This window comes from Aulonocara stuartgranti (assembly GCF_965226115.1).
Source record: "Aulonocara stuartgranti genome assembly, chromosome: 10".
Taxonomy (NCBI): Eukaryota; Metazoa; Chordata; class Actinopteri; order Cichliformes; family Cichlidae; genus Aulonocara; species Aulonocara stuartgranti.
In genome coordinates this window covers 18289309-18305842 of record NC_138946.1, presented here as the reverse complement: position 1 = coordinate 18305842, position 16534 = coordinate 18289309, and the positions used below count along the sequence as shown (strand labels likewise).

General features: G+C 40.6%; 1 protein-coding gene across 4 annotated transcripts in view; it reads right to left on the bottom strand.

Annotated features, from left to right (window-relative positions):
* Window positions 1-2579: 2579 nt before the first annotated feature.
* The window catches only part of fat3b (FAT atypical cadherin 3b), a 74346-nt gene continuing 60391 nt past the window's right edge, over window positions 2580-16534 (bottom strand). Inside the window, exons 47-53 of one of the 4 annotated variants that reach the window (XM_082548688.1) lie at window positions 16027-16419; window positions 14734-14989; window positions 10287-10385; window positions 9168-9227; window positions 8846-8884; window positions 7579-7644; window positions 2580-6141 (exon numbers count right to left, since the gene is read on the bottom strand). In XM_082548688.1, coding sequence (XP_082404814.1) covers window positions 5384-6141; window positions 7579-7644; window positions 8846-8884; window positions 9168-9227; window positions 10287-10385; window positions 14734-14989; window positions 16027-16419 — 1671 coding nt within the window. In that variant the 3' untranslated portion in view covers window positions 2580-5383. The remainder of the gene's footprint in view (window positions 6142-7578; window positions 7645-8845; window positions 8885-9167; window positions 9228-10286; window positions 10386-14733; window positions 14990-16026; window positions 16420-16534) is intronic. The other 3 variants (XM_082548689.1, XM_082548690.1, XM_082548691.1) reach the window with 3 other exon arrangements.

Below are 16534 nucleotides of genomic sequence, written 5' to 3'. Positions count from 1 at the left end.
AGCAGGGCAGGTTTTAGGCAATCCTCCCTTATGATTAACAACTGCAGTGTCCCTCAGTTTCTCAGTCAGATCGACCTCCACTCATCGTGTCTAATTTGCAAATACCAAGATGGTGACAGCCATAATTTTTTAGCTTGAGACTTGTAAATAGGACTTCACTAACCTGTGGGTGGCATCCATCTTTTATATACAGTCTGTGATGCTCCCTTTGTAACTTCACATTATCTCAGTGCATGCATACATAGCACCTACATATATATCTGTCACACATGAGTGGGTGAGTGGATAATCTTTTACTAAACAACTCTCTCCTGCGTGGCACTGCATCTAAAAATAAAAACATGCTATTTTTTTTGAGGTCATGTATATTGTGTTGAGCGACATGCAGGGGAAAAACATGCATTAATACTACAAAAAAAATGCACAGACACACATCCACAACCCTTAATTGGCCAAAATGTGTTGTATGTGCCAGAGAAAATAAAACACAATCGGGGGAATGCCTGGTTGCCATGGGAATGCTTTCTGGCAGGTAGTCAGCTTGGTGATGTTTATACGAGGAGGCTTGGATGGCAACAAGGAGAAAGTCTGTGTATCAACTCCGCGGGGGGTCGGGAGGATAATCAAAAACCGCAAAGATTCCTTTGTGTGTGTCCTTGTTAGTTAGGGCCACAGACTGGCTGCCTTCAACCTTTTTGTCAACAATCAAGAATTAATTTCTTACCTTTTAGTGATGCAATTAAAGCTACTAAGAAATGCCACTCTACTCAACAGTAGGAGACCTTGTGACATTAAAGTCGCACTAATTTGGATCTTGTGCAGATGTGCATGCCCAAATACCCGAGGCTCTTGATGTTTCCACGTGTCCAAACCCTGTTTACCTTGCACTGGGGCTTGGTAGAGCTCAGTTCATTCTCAACCTGAAACAACCTGCACTTTAGCTCCCTTTCCTCCAGCTGAGTGCCCCTAAAAACAAAAGGGTTGAAAACTCTAAATGAGCATTTGAGCAGTCTGAGACCTGAGATTATGGTTTACTTACACATAACCACACTTCATTATCCAAAACTTTGTTTTTCTGTGGCAACTCTGTAACAGTATCAAAACTAGGGGAAAGGGTAATAGGTCTTCTTTTAGGTGTTTCCCCGATTGCAAATGCCAGATGTTCATATTTGATAAAGGTTTTCATAAAAAACATACTTCATTTGCAGATGGTAACTGTAATATTACTATTTTTAAGTGCACAGTAAAATTTTAAAATATACCCTTGCAACAATTCCCTGGCTCTTGTGCAGTGCCACTTTTCATGTAATACCACCTGCATTAGTGCACAAGGAACTGCACAGAAGCCTGAAAATTGTGCCTAATATTTTCTGGGCGCATTTTTCAATGCCCGAGGAACAGGACTTAAAAAATCTCCATGCAGACAGCCAAAGGATTATCTAATCACAGATACATGCCTTTTAGAGATGCACCGTCTGCATAATTTCATCATCGCAATGGGTCAGAATGGAAATAAACTCCCAGGAACAAAGAGTACCACACAATAAGCTGGATCCATTTATTCAAGTCAGCAAATAATTCAGTTCCTGAGGTAAACAAAAAGGCATAATGCGAAGATTATGCTGAAATCTGCTCAACTGTTGACAGCGTATAGAGGCAAGGGAATCTAAGCCAAGATCCTAACAGCCTTTTCAAATCACCTCTGATGATTTCAGAATGAAATTTATTGTTTAACTGATCAAACACGTTGTGCACTTTACATTTTCAGGGGACATTATTATGCCTTCATGTCTTCCCAGGACATTGACAACTTTAAGCTCCGCTAAATGAATCTGCCAGATTCCGGTGGGGAGGGAAAGAAAAACATAAGAGGCATGACAAGACTGACTTGATAGGATTAAATATTTTATGGGGATTATTTATCTCACATAGTCTAGGTTGATATCTAGCTAACCTGCTATAACACACCCATTACACATTCGCCCCAAGGACAAATGCCGTTCTCGTTCTCTCATTCTCGATAAAACGTGAATCTCCTTGATTGGGGAACATTCTTCAAGTCTTGTTAATGCGCAGCCACTCAAACACCCATGCAGCGCTGCGCTTCAGCATGTGAGTGACCTGAAATAACTTATGATCCTGTAGGAATGAATGGTAGTTTGCGAGATGATTCAACTGCAGTGGATGGCAATAAAGAATAAAAAGATGACAGCAAAGATGTCTCAGTTGCTGGCAGCGTTGATTCACAGCACTGAGGTTCTGGGTTGCAAACCTCTGCCTGTGGAAGCTGTTGTATTGAGTTTGAATGCTCTCACGGTATTCCTGTGGGCTTCCTTTAGGTGCCTCAGCTTTCTTCCACAGTCTGCAGACATGCAGGCCCGGTGAACTGGAAACTGTAAAGTGCCCACAGGTGTGAATGTGTTTATCCATGTTGTAGTCTGACCTGTCCGGTATGTTTCTTTGTGCAAGCTGTGGCACGCTTCAGCCCCCCAAATACAGAGTACATCTGAATAGGAATTGGATAGAGAGGATGAATAGATGGACGATGCTATTATAAGACACAAAATACATTAGGTGAAACTAAACCTGATCACAATAAGACATGTCAACTGGTATGTGTCTGTTACTGCTGGATGTTACGGTATTTCCAAAGAGTCCATCGGCACAGTATCTTTCAACTCTGTCAATGAAAACCACTTTTGCAACAACAAATGCGCTAATTTAACACAAAAGTGCGGCCTTGGATTCTCACTACATACTTAGAGACATAGACGGCTTGTATTTACTTTGTAGCATCTACTCTGTCTTTCAATTTGATGTACATATATTGTTTGCTGAGCATTTTCTCAAAGGCATGTTTACCAGATGAGATGATGAGCGTAGTAACTGTGACATGAAGGTGGCTTTTAGTTCTGACATGAGCCAGATGCATAAAAGTTTATGCAAATTTACGAGTGAATCTGTATTCCTCTACTCATATTTGGAAACCCGTGCCTACGCATGGTGCTCTTTTATAAATCTCAATCAAAGCGAAACTTTACACATGTGCATGATTTCCACTTAGAGCTTTCATAATGAATGATGTAAATCCTCCCTTATTCCTCATTTGCATATAAATCAAGCAGTGATTAGACATGACAATGATAAAAAAAAAAACACAGCAAAGAACAAGTGCAATTTCCCCAAATCTGAGACTGAGACACTAATATGAGTCGTGGACTAATTAAAATGTGTATTTGGTGATCTCAGTTCTGGAATCACGAACATAAGAGAAACTAGTGATGGGAGAAAAAAAGCTTTCACCTCTGGAAGTTCAGGGCAGAGGATCCTGGCAGAAGTAAAAACAAAATAAGACAGAAAAAAAAAAACGGAGACCGCAAACAAGAGGCAACAAGTACATCAGATCACAGGAGGAAAGCAGGCCATCATATACAGCTAGCACCCACAATTATTACACCGAAAAAAATAACAATAATAAGAGGAAGATGATGAAGAAGATGAGAAAGAACAAGCAGAACATGGAAAGGTCTGATCAAGTTGAAATTTGTAAATGGTACATATACAGTTACTGTAGGTTCATAAGTATTTGGACATTGTTTCACTGTTTGCTTCTGTACACCATCACAGTGACTCTTTGAAGATCTGACAGAACATCTTCAGGGAGATAAAAGATCTAGAACTGAAAGCTGCTCGTGTTTCTTTTTTTACCTCCTTAATTTATAATAAAATGAACAGGAAACAGGTCTCATCTGGTCATAAAACTGCTTGTCAGTCAACCACCCAACTATATAGGCGATTGTCTATTAAAATGGCAGTAATTCCTAAACAATATTAATGGGACACTTTTGTTAAATCCCTTGAACTAAAGCTTAAAGTCTGCACTTCAATCACAGGTTGACTGGTTGATTTAAAATCCACTGTGGTGGTGTGCAGAGGCTAAGTTATTGATGATGCGTTTATGAGCTGGAAATATATATATTGATAACAGGGAATGCAAGCTCAGCCAAACTGGCTGTTTTTCTTCACTTCTGTCTCGGTTCATTTTTCATCTTCTCTCCATTCTGTCGGGCTTGCCTCACGATGGTCTGTCACGGTCTGGAGTACGAACACGGTCCACACATTCTTCCTTTACAAATACCAGTTTGTGCATGGGAAGAGGTGTGTGTATTTTTGTGCACACGGTGTGTCTTTTTAAAAAAAAATCCACAAATGACCCGAACAGCTACCATGAATATGTTTATCTTTAATTACTCCTAGCCAACTAGGAGTCAACTAGGAATATTCTCAGAGAACAGCGCTGTTTCGAAGCTTCGTTACGTGGAGTTTATTTTCATTTGCATTCCCTTTGTTGTGTGTGAACTGGGAATGCAGCAGCATTTACACTGCGTTATCAGCGAGCCAACCATGAGCACATGTCCTGGGTGAGTGATTCTGTACTTCACGGTTGCATGTCCACACAATTCTCTAAGCCGTTCTGCACATAATGCCCCGAAATTCATTTCACATATTAACACCAGGTGTAAAGCGGGCTTCAGTCTGCCTGAAGCACTGCTAAAGCTTCAATATATTCAAATTACATTATGTACATATTGATTAAATTAATGTGTTTTAATAAGTAGCTCTGTGTCCTTCTACTCACTTAGAATAGCCGATTCAGTAAATAAAAAAATATATCCTTAGTCCTGTATTTAATCATATCTACACAGGCCAGGTAACTATAACACATGTGCTCATGAAGAGACTCATAAGCAAAGCTACAAATATGAATAAATAAATAAATCCACAAAGGAAAATTAAATGATTGTGTAAAATCAACCTCAGGTAATCTTAATACTCTCAGTGTCTGTGTGGGATGTGAGCGAAAAGCTCCCTGCAAAACAAACCTGAGTGCGCGTCAGTAAAAAATAATAAATGCATTAAGTATTGCACGGCTGAGTTAACAAAATAATTGTCTGCCAGTACATGTGCGATCTGACACAGCGATGAACGAAATACATGATTTGAAAATTTGCACATACAGGGGTACGCGATCTAAAACAAGCTCCAAATGTTCTTCTTCAGTGACTCTAAATAATACATGTAAAAGCACTGATTCAGAGCCAATGGCAGCCAAGGTGTAGCTGTGACGAGACACATATATTTCCTCTTATTCCTCCCGCTTACAAATGAGCCAGGGGATTGGTGGTGGATTAGTGCTTGTTTACACAAGGATAATAATGTCGGATAATAAAAGTGTGTATGTTAACATTCTTGTCCAATTATTTTTTTTTAGGTGGTGGACCAGTGTTCGAGTAGATTATAAATGTGAACCGTAACCAGAGAGGATCACCGCCACTCTGTGATTTGCAAAGGAACAGAAAATCTTTTTGTTTTGAGCGTGAGCTCATTTCAGCCCATCCCAGCCTGCTGCAGGTTCAGATCTGGTAGAGGCTCTGTTTATTCGTGTGGCTCTCCTGGCTCTCAGTGACACCAGGTTCAGTAGTCTTTCTAACTCATCCCCAGAACCTGCCAGACTATTAGAGCCAAGCCCTCCATGGTCTTCCCGTGATCCCCTCCATTCCTCTGTCTGTAAGTCCCAGGCCCTGAGGGGGGGCATAAGTTGAGCTGGGTGCAGGTTTAGCCCTGGGGGACTGGACGGATATCCTTCATAGGCTCGCCGAGTTGGGGGTAGAATATCATAAAGGCTCTCCGTGTCTTCATTTTGTTCCGGATCATGTCTGGACTCTTGGTACTCTTCATACACGGGCGAGGAGCTGTCGTCACAGCTGTCTTGGTCCTGCAGCTGCTGATCTCCGTGGTCCTGGTGTCCCTCCATGTCCTTGGTCCTAATGTTCATATTCCTTCCTTCCTCCTTGTACCTTCTCTTTTCTTTTCTGTCCGGGGTGTGTTTTCTCTCCCACTCTCCAGACTGATTCCTCTCCCACTGAAAGGTCCTCCTCCCAGTTTCCTGTGTCCTCTCACGGCTTTTGTCCGCGTTGTAGCCCATCACCCTGTAGTCCAGCTGCAGAGAGTGCGTGCTGCCTCCGCGTCTGATGTTCTGCTGGGTGTCATTAAGCTCATAATGGGATCCTAACTCAGGTGGACGCAGTCGTGATGGCGACACCCAGCTTGAAGTCTGACAGGAAGACTCCCAGCGGTATGCTGAAAATACAGTTTGGCATAGTTTCAGTAATAAACAGCATGGATTTAAGGACAATCTAAGAAAGGAATGGAACTTAACATGGTGTAATAGCAACATATGTCTTTTTCCATGGAAAAATCTTTGCTTCTAAATCACTGGAAGCATATAGTTTTACTGTAGTGTGCATTAGGGTGCACTACAGTGGTGGTCCCACCGGTGGGACACAGATCTACTGCAGTAAAATATGATTTATGTAGGAAAAGCACAGCGATGCTATCACGCAGACCTCATTCAGCTTGTATCATTTATTGTTGCTATTAACTGATAAAAAATCTGGAGCATGAACTTTTTTCAGCTGTTGCATACAAGTTAAAGAACCACAGTGTTACAGCACAGTGTGATGAAGACTCAGATCTAATCAGTCTAATAGGATCAGCCGGCGAAAGGTGTCCATCGGTAAATAAACTCCTCGTCTAAAACAACAGTATCGCTGCAATCTTATCTCCAGCAGGTAGAGAGTGGTGACACCAGTAACTACACTTCTGTGCATCTGTTATAGGAGGACTGTTGTGATTCTTACAGCTGCACACACATTTCATTGTCACTTACGCTTCTACCGCTGCCCTTGTAAAAACAAAAAAAAAACTAAAGACAAATAAAATAAATAAAATGAATGAAAAAAGCTTTCTCAAGGTGTAAAACCACCAACATCTGGAAAAAAGTTGCCAATTTTATTATCAATTTTGAACCCATTTCCGAATAGCTTGCATATTATCTGGCTTGTCGTGTTTATTTTGCTTCTCCCCTTAAATTGTCCCCATGCTTATTATCTCTACCTTTGATTGGGTTTATTTTTGCACAAGAAATGAAGCACGCATGATAGTGTGTGCATGTGTGCATGTGTGCGCTGCATGTTTGAGAGGTGTAGCAGGAGACCCACAAAGTGCCAGTAAGTGGGGCTTTCTGTTTGTTCCGTGGGATTTCTCCAGCGTGTTTGCTTCGTGTAATCGCTCCAGTTCTCATTTACTTTTTTATTAATGTGCAAATAAAATTAGTCGACATTTTATTTATTTATTTATTTTAGATTTCAGTTCATGCTGCTAAATGGACTGACACAGAACTCCCCGCTAATCCACAACTTCCTACAAACTACAGCATGCAGGTTGCATAATTCATGGTTAGGTTAATGAGCTGTGAGGGGAAAAAATATCATATTGATGAAGTGAGAGGAGGCAGAGGGGTCACCCTGTGTGTGGGACAGAGAGTACACTTAATTACTGTGCTTGTGCCAGCCACTACTATATAATTCATGACACATGTGTGGACACAGATATCTAACGGACTGCCATGCCAACGAGATCTTACTGCCATGCCATGCTTGCCTCAAATATCTGTCTCTGGTTAAAAAATGTTCTAACGAAGGGTTAAGGGAGGGGGGGAAAAAAGAATGCTCTTACAATCCACAATGTACTCTTTGATGAACTCTACGCAAATCTCATCTTTGCTCTGCAGGTGATGACTCGCTGTCAGTAAAATGGGAAACAAAACAAATATCTCATGGGACGGCGAACCTTTGATGATGAAATTCTCGGTGAATGCAAAAGGAGACGGCGAATTATGACACAGAAGAAAGCACGCTTCGACAACAAGAGAGGGAAGCTGGCAGAGAGCCATTTAGCACACCGCTTATACCCACAAACACAATTCATAATAGATAATACATGCACACAATCATGCTGCAACTGTATACAAAAACAGAAAATGGAAAAATACCACGATATATCAGATTCGCTTTTTTCACATTTCTTCTTGCTGTGCTTGAAAATAAACTTGTGAGATTGAAAACTTTATTAAAAAAAGTTGGCTGGCAGTGACTGAGGCATAAACACACTCTTGCTCTGGGTTGGAAACGAAATGCTTTGTAGACCTAGTAAATTACATGCAACCGAGAACAAACAGACTTGGTAACTATGAGCCAATTAATATTGATTGCAAGAGTGTAGCACAAGCAACTGACAGCGGAGTAGGGATCTTAAAGGATAGGTGCAACTGGATTGTGACGGCCCCGGTGTTTGTTTAAGGAAAGCCATGCATTTGCTAAGAGCAGAAAGTCAGTGTTCAGACTGTAGATGATTCCCCCCCCAAAAAAATGTTGAAAAAGAAAGTGTTTGAAGCTGCCTTCTCCTCTGCTGTTCTGGGCGGATGTGAGGCTTAGCTCAAAGTGCCCCTAATCCTCTGAGACCCTCTGCAAGGCCGGGGTGAAAGCTTTGCTTTGCTTGGAGCTAGGACTGCTGCGCCCAATTTAGCAGTCATCAGAATTCAAAATTTCTTAATTAACTATGAAGCAGAATACGTTTTAAAAGTATCTCTGGACATAATATTTTTATTTCATCAAAGAGCTGCCTGAATGTTGTACCTGAAAGCCCTACACTGTTTGCTACACACAGGGCAACAGAAACTGACTCACATTCCAGTTATTTTTCCCGACCTCCGAGGTCAGAAAACATAATCGGAAACTGGAAGCCTGCATTGACATTCAAAGAGTGGATAGAGTCGGCATAAATAGACATAGTAATCTGTACTATTGGGCTCTGATGAAAGTATTCAGAGACAATACTGCAAAGGATGCAAAAGGTCAGGTTGTGGGTTCTCACCCCTGACAAATAAAGTCAAAGAAATGGCAAATTAATAAGATGTTTTTCCATTGCGTTGCATCTCACTCACCAGGGCTGCTATGCCGCTGTTCTTTGTCCATGTTTGACACTACAAAGGCAGAGAGAAAGGGAAAGTCAGAGACAGAGCGAGACAAACAACCCAGAAACCAAAGGGGAAAAACTGAAACACAGAGAAATCCGGTGTCAGAAACTGACAACAAATATTAGAAATCTAAGCAGGATGTTTAATTCGTAATAAGAACGGGGGCCGAATGGCAGCGGCTCGGCTGCATTCAGTAAATCTTTTTGCTCTGCCGCTGAACAAATATGTTGGCGTCGGAATGACAGACACAAAGAAGACAGGGGAGTTAACAGAGGATTTTCCTTCATACCTTCACTTTCAATGTTATCAACAGTATCATTGACGAGACGTATCACTGTCACTATGGAGGCTAGGCAGAAGACAGAAAGAGAGAAGAAGAAATGGAAATAATCTCAGTGCATTCATGAACAGGGCAAGGTTTTATACAGTGGAGGTGACTCAGAGGTGCTGAGAACACGGAGGAAGCATGTTGCAAACGTGTCTATATACATGTGGTGTCTGTGCGTGCGCGTGTGTGTGTGGGTGTCCTGTAAGAAAGCGAGGACTCTTTGCAGCTACACTAATTAGACAGGAAATAAAGCACTGACATAGATTTCCTATGTAAAGAACACAACCACACACACACACATCAGCATCATTACGGTGCTTGACTTCCACCCTCTTATAGTTAGCCAGTGGAAAATCAATGCTATCGAGTTATCTGGGAATTGTAGCTTTGAAAAAAAGATGCACAGGCAACCTGTGCATATTGGTTGCATTAAAGCATTTCCACTTCTCTAATATCACCCTGCTTTTCAATAATTACTACAGGCCCAGCATTTGATTTTACACTAACCTTCATTTAACCAGGCAATTCATTAGGAACTAATTCCTATTCACAGTGACAGCCCTGCGAAAGGCGAACCCTCTCAAGGGAACTAAGAAAGAAATGTCAGATGCTTAAAAGACGGCGGCACACATTCAGAAACCATTTAAAACACTCCCTGCTTGAATACAGTCACAAGACGTAATAACACGTGGCAGCAAGCAACACATAATTGGCAGTCTATCTAACGGACAACAGCATCAGGCAACCAAGAGCAAAGCAAGAACAGCACGCACAAACAGCGAGCAAAGACAACAGCAGCAGCAAGACAACAAGGTTAGAAGGATATGCATGCAGAACATGAAGCAGCGGACAGACTGAAGATGGAAGACACTGGTAAACCGAGAAACAATTACATGTTTCAGTGAGAATGCTTGACAAATCTGTCCACTTTTAGGACTTTTTTCTGCAGAAAGTTCCAGGCTTTAGTTGAAGGAGTTTAAAATGATGGTGGGACAAAGAAGGTACTGGTGTGGGGAACATTACCTACAAACTTCTGGCAATTAAAATGCGCTTAAGTTAATTTGAGTATCAGAGTCTTACCGTTGTCATCGAAGGACTCTGAAGTGTAGGAGCTAAGTGAGTGCTCCTCGGAGGTGGAGTCCGAGAGACACCCCAGCCCGTCCGCCAGCTCCGACACGTCTAATGTAAAAACACAAAACAACACTCATTCACATCAGCAACTTTCACTCATGGTAAATTAAATGTAGGTTCAGAATTGAAAGACGTGTTCAGATATCCGAACCGTTCAGATCTGAAAAGCTCAGTAACGCTTGTGCTGTATTTACATTTAAAAGCTTAACTTCGGCTAATAAGAAGCTTCTAAAGTCTGAGCTAAAATAACCTCGCATCAGCTTTGAGTTGGATTTCTATCAGGGTGAAAAGAAGAAAGGATCAGAGTGACCGAAAACTCTCTACTTTGTTCATTCAGTGCACTCATGGGGAAAAAATGTGTCCACAGATCCGTCACTCCTCCTGTCCATTCATTTTCTTTCTAGCTGGCTGTGTTCAGTTAGAAGAGCGAGGCTAAATCTGCTATTCATCTACTTTTGACTCAGAGCATATTTAAAAAACATATTTGACCTGCAGAATGATTTTTTTTTCCCATAAAGGCTTCCTCGCTGCTTTGATGTACAGCATTTTCCACAAATCCCAGTACACCTACTGCAAATCCAGGTCTGTCCATTTAATGCTGTCAGCACTATCATGGAGGGGGTGAAGACCACCGAGTTACTGGTGGTTATGTAACTGCTGAATAACTGCTTAAAGAAAAAAAGCAAAATAGAGCAAATTGCATGACAACGTCACTGCGCTACAGGGTAGGGTGGCAAGTAGGTTTCTGTTTTGGGTCAAGCTTTTCATACTGTGGTAATCAAAGGTCTTCTTTTATGTTACAACCCTGCAATTTTGCCTGCGCACACAAATCAAATTAAATTTTGTTTGGAGAAATCTACCAGGCCTAATATCTCCAGTTTTCCTTAACCTTTACGTCTGCAGAGGCATCATTTCAAATAAACTGGCGATTACAAGTCAGTGTGGTCTTTTTTCGTGCCTTTGCCGAGCTGTTATTTGAAGGTTTGTTTCCTTCAAATCACTCCAAGTGTCCTCTGAGTGATTGTCAAACAACTGCCCGGAGGTCCGTAGCAGGTACTTATGACTTCAGATAAGCTGTAAAGACTGTTTACAACACAGCCAGAGGCAGGTGAATTTCTCTACCAGGTGCCCCTTATGTAGAAGCAATGAAGTCTTTTTTTTTTCTTCATTTTTGCTCAAATTGGGAAAGAAATACAGAGGACCAGCAGAGTGGAAAGGCTGAGCTGTGAGATCAATTGTTTGTGCAAAATAAAACTGCATGCAAAGAGCCAGTTTTGCTGATGTGATTAAAAGTAACTTTTAGCAAACTTTTGGGAAAACTAAATAGGCTTTTATTTAGTAGATGGAACAAACAGAGAGGAAAAAAAGAGAGAAATAGAAAATAGAAAGCTATTTAAATCCATTTTACTGCCTTGCTGCTATGTAGCGATGGATCTTAATGTGAGAATCATTGATTGGCAATAAATGGTCTGGGTTCTGAATATTTCCTCATGAGCATCTTTTCAGATGAATTCTTCTCCAGATGCTTGTATTGAGTCACAGTAAACAAAGATGCACTAACAAATTATATGGCATCAAGTCAAAAAAGTAAATCAAAAGTCTTTTTATTCAGCTCATTTTGGAGCAAAGATGCCAGTGTCACATTAACGCAACGTCTCAAGAAAAATACATTTTTCAAGAAGACTATACAAATATTTTATGTCATGCAATTGCTTCCCGCAGTTCCAGCTGTACCTTAATACATCCCAGCACACAGTTGTTCCTGTGGGTGGGTGGGTGTAAATTCATAATAACAACAGAGATTTTGTGATAGCGTTTTGAATCTCACACCTCTACACAACAGTTTACCCTTGTCTGACAGGTGTGACAGAATTTCAAATCTTCAAAAATCTTGTTTTTCACTTCACGTTTGGTAAGCAAGCATTCAGGGCTCGGCCCATCTTGTGACCAAATCCGTACTCTGCAACCGTGTCCGCGAGGGCCGGGATGTCTGGACATCAACCTCAGCTTTCTGAGCTCAAGCTACGTAGTCATGGTTCAATGCATATGGAAGAAGCGAAACGCTCCTGTGGGAATGTGATCAGTAAGGCAGTACCATCAATCAAACTAAACAAGAAAGACAGTGCAGCAGCCACAGGTCTAATTCAGGATGCAGGCAAGGGGACACTTAATATAATCAGGTTTTGGAAAAAGCAAAAATGTTTTACCCTTTCTTTCTTTCTTTCTTTCTTTCTTTCTTTCTTTCTTTCTTTCTTTCTTTCTTTCTTTCTTTCTTTCTTTCTTTCTTTCTGTTTTTTTTCTTACAAGTTCCTATAATTAAGACCCACCCAAACTACTTTCTTTGCCGAGCCAGTTCAGTAAAATATAATGTTACGCTGATTTAAGTGATACAGTCTACAATTTGGCTCCCTTCTTATTTTATGTTTTTTTCCAGACAAGTTTTCAGCATTTCAGTTTGAAACACTAACAATTACCAAGCAAAACAGAGCCAATCCAACAGTTTCAACTCAGAGTCATTTTCAGCAAAATCAAACATAAATGTCAGTCAAAGCGGCCGCGCTCCTAACTCCAGATGGATGAGTTTAAAAAAAACTCTCAGAGTTGAAACACTCCATAGAAGCCAGACTGTAAACATGCTGTAAAGTTGGACATTTTAAGCATATGGGGAATAGCTCTCTCTTGAAGCCAGCCTATTGTGACAGCTAGAGGAACTGCAGTTTGTGGCACATCTGCACTGGCTTCAATATTCACCTCCAGAGGTCACGCCTCGATCAGTTCACTCTGAAACACCCAACTTTAGAGCAGAAATGACCATTTTTAGAACCAGGTTTTAATCTCTGTGGCATGTTGTCCTCCTGTGAACATGCTAAAAGTCTTGAGTCTGCCTTCACTTTTTAGTATTTTGCAAGTAACCTAAGAAATAGGTGCAAAAGTTTACCGTAACAAGTGCAAACATACATGGAAAAAGAGTATTTAAGGGGAAAACAGAGTTTGTACAGTTCAAACCTTTTTTTTTTCAATGTCAGTCTTCAGAAATGACTTCCTGTGAGTGAAACAGTTCATAGTTAGTGTTTAAAATACTCCTCCATGAAGAAGACATCCTGAAGAGTTACCAACAGTTACCAAAAAAACTCCAAACTATAGAGTTCAGTATGAGGCCTGATTTGTTCAAAGAGTATTTTCCAAGTATTTAATTATTCATCCCATTTTATTTATTTATGATCGAACGGGTAGTAACAGAAAATAACCATAGTTACTAACAGGGATGTTCCCTGGTTAGTAACTATTTCATGTTTTGACCTGTGGCCTTGTTATTGAAATACACATTATTGCACTTGCTTGTGGCTGTCGTGGTGTAAATAACTTACAAAACTCATTTGCAATTGATTAGTTAACCTGGCAGTTAACACTGCAGTCATTAACACAGTAATCTTGAGGTCAGTTTTCTATAAGGTTTATCATCATTAAATTAATAGACTGGTGGTGTAAATGTGAGTAGGTGGTGCTGGTTCTTTTTTTTCTTTTTTCTACAGACACTCAGCGGGGGACCAAATAAATAAAATAACCTATTTCCCATTCCTACAGGAAAAAATCAATAATTAACAGCCAGGAAGTTCCCACCGCAAGCTGTATTATTCACACAACAGGCTGGACAAAGGATCGAAATATCTGACGCCTACCTGCGCACTGAAATGCAACGTGGTTCATCGACAGAGAACAGACTGGGAAGAGTGTTGGCAGCTAAAATATCAGACGGATGCTGAATTACAATGACATTCTTCTCTCCTTCGGTTTGGTGCCTGTACGGCTGACAAAGGTAGGTGTGAAGCAAATTTAAGGAAAAATAAAAAGAGGGAAACTTGACAGAGAAGTTGGGTGACTTTGTGTGGGAGTGTTCCAACTACTTTGATTTTAACTGAACTTTATTTTTTATTTTTTCTTTCTTGCTTTTTTTTTTTTTTTTTGCAAAAGTAGGACAAGAACATAGGACATCAGTTCTGGCTGATTACCCTGACCATTCAAACAGAAGTGCCCACAAGATCCAAGAGAGTTATCCTGATACAAGTGGACATAATTGCCAATTTCAGCAGTGTAACAGAAAGTTCTATTACCCATTATTGCTCCTAGGAAATAAATAAGAAAACTGAAATGATAGCAAAATAGAAAATATTACTTTTTAAGCACTCTTGCTTACTCTGGGCCATTTTCTTTGATGTGTGTGATCAAAAGGCATAGAGCACTGTGAAATGAGCTCTCTCAGTGAAGATGGTGGTATTGGTGTAACACAATGTGTTCATGGCCTGTGTACTCTTTGCCTTTTTGATCAGGTTAGAAGCTGTGTGCGCACATGCGTGTGTGTGTGTGTGTGTTTGCAGGCAGACTGTTGCAGTCTTACCCTGTGGACTGTTATCTCTCTGTGTTCTCTCCAGCTCAAAAGCTCTCTGCCCCCACTCCTCCTCTCTCTCATCTCTAGCCCTCTCCAGCTCTTTCTCCCTCATTTCTTCGCCTTCCCAGGACACTTTGTGGGCCGGGCTATGCTCTGAGCGGCAAGCAGATGCTGAAGGGAGATTGGGTGCCACACTGCACACTGCGACGCCCCGCCTATTGGCCATACCTCGGACATTAGACATGTCTGAGAGGAAGCTGCTAATCTGCAGAGACACAAGAAAATACCCAGAAAGTTCGGGTAAGGGCAAGCCAGGTAGTTACTATTCAGAAACTCGAAATGCAAACAAATTTATACAGGATTTCATGCGTTATTAGAAAACAAATCATTATTTCATTCTTTGTGCAATTACACGCACAATCAGAAACATACATAAATTATCAAATGATTGCTTTTTGTAAAAACAATACAATATTCTGCACCGGTGTACGACCTTTCTGTTTTATATTTCCAACAATTCCAATTGATTTTCTGATACCATTAATTGTTTTTCTTAATTATTGCCATGAAAGAAGAACTGGGTCATCGCCCTATCTGAAGGGCCACACACATGATGAAGTCGCTGCTGTGAAGCTTATTTTAGCTCATCACATGCAGAATTGACTACAAAGAAGACATGAACATGATTATTAAATGTGAGCAGACTTTCTGTATCCTGTAAGCTGATTATCTACATAATAGAGCGAATGTGCTGGGAACATTACTACTTTTTAATCTACCTATATCGTCCTTGTGTTATATTTGATATCAAAACCTAGTTCCTGCCATAAAAACACAGTTTTTATAGTTGAGCTGTGTGTGGAGCCCATGTATTCTTTCTCCAGCACACTGTGGCTGTTTTTAAAAAATAGGACTAATATAAGAAATAATATTCTTTCTTTTAAATTATAATATAAATTCAGATAAATTAAGGAAGTGCAGCATCGTCAAAAGGGACTGATGAGCTGGGAGATATGATGCTCCACAAATATTGAAATTGTCATACAAAGTGGATATTACTTTGGATGCTCATTGTTATAGTTTGATATTAAAACTTAAATACTCTTATTTTAAAGCATATCATTCCTGCTTAGCAACCATATTATTCATGTGTTTTCCTAAATGGTCTGACCAACTATTTTTTTTAGATATTAGCAGTATGAACATATTCAGTTATTTAACTTTGTCACAATTTTGTCTGTTCCGCAGCATTTACTATAAAGCAGACACATAAATATCATAATTCAAACAAGCTATGCACACCTGACTGCCTTCACTGGAAGTGGTCCTGTCACCACCGAGTCCTCCTGGTAGAGGGGAGTGGGCAGTTGGGCGCACCATGACCTGGGGAGGGCCCACACTGCTGCCTCCCACCTCACCATAGGTGCTTGTGGTTGCTGGTGAGCCTGATACACGAACGGCTTTAAACTCAATCCCTTCTGCTCCCATGCCAGTCTTGTGCAGCATGTAGCTAGTTTCTGTGGAGATAGCCGAGATGCCCATCCCAGTCTGAACACCGGGGCCTGGATCTGAGTCTTTCCTGAATTTGATTTTTTTCCTAAAGACGATGAAGAGTATGAGGAGGAAAATGATGACAAACGCAAGGACTCCAATGCCAATTATCTCTCCTGGTCCAACGTAAGACAGAGGCTCAGCCTGCACAACAAGAAAAGTAAAATGATTAAAACATTATAATATTATAATAATTTTTTCTAGTTGAATAACAAACAGTTAAGTGTCAGAAAAACTCTAAGGTCATCAGTAAATACAC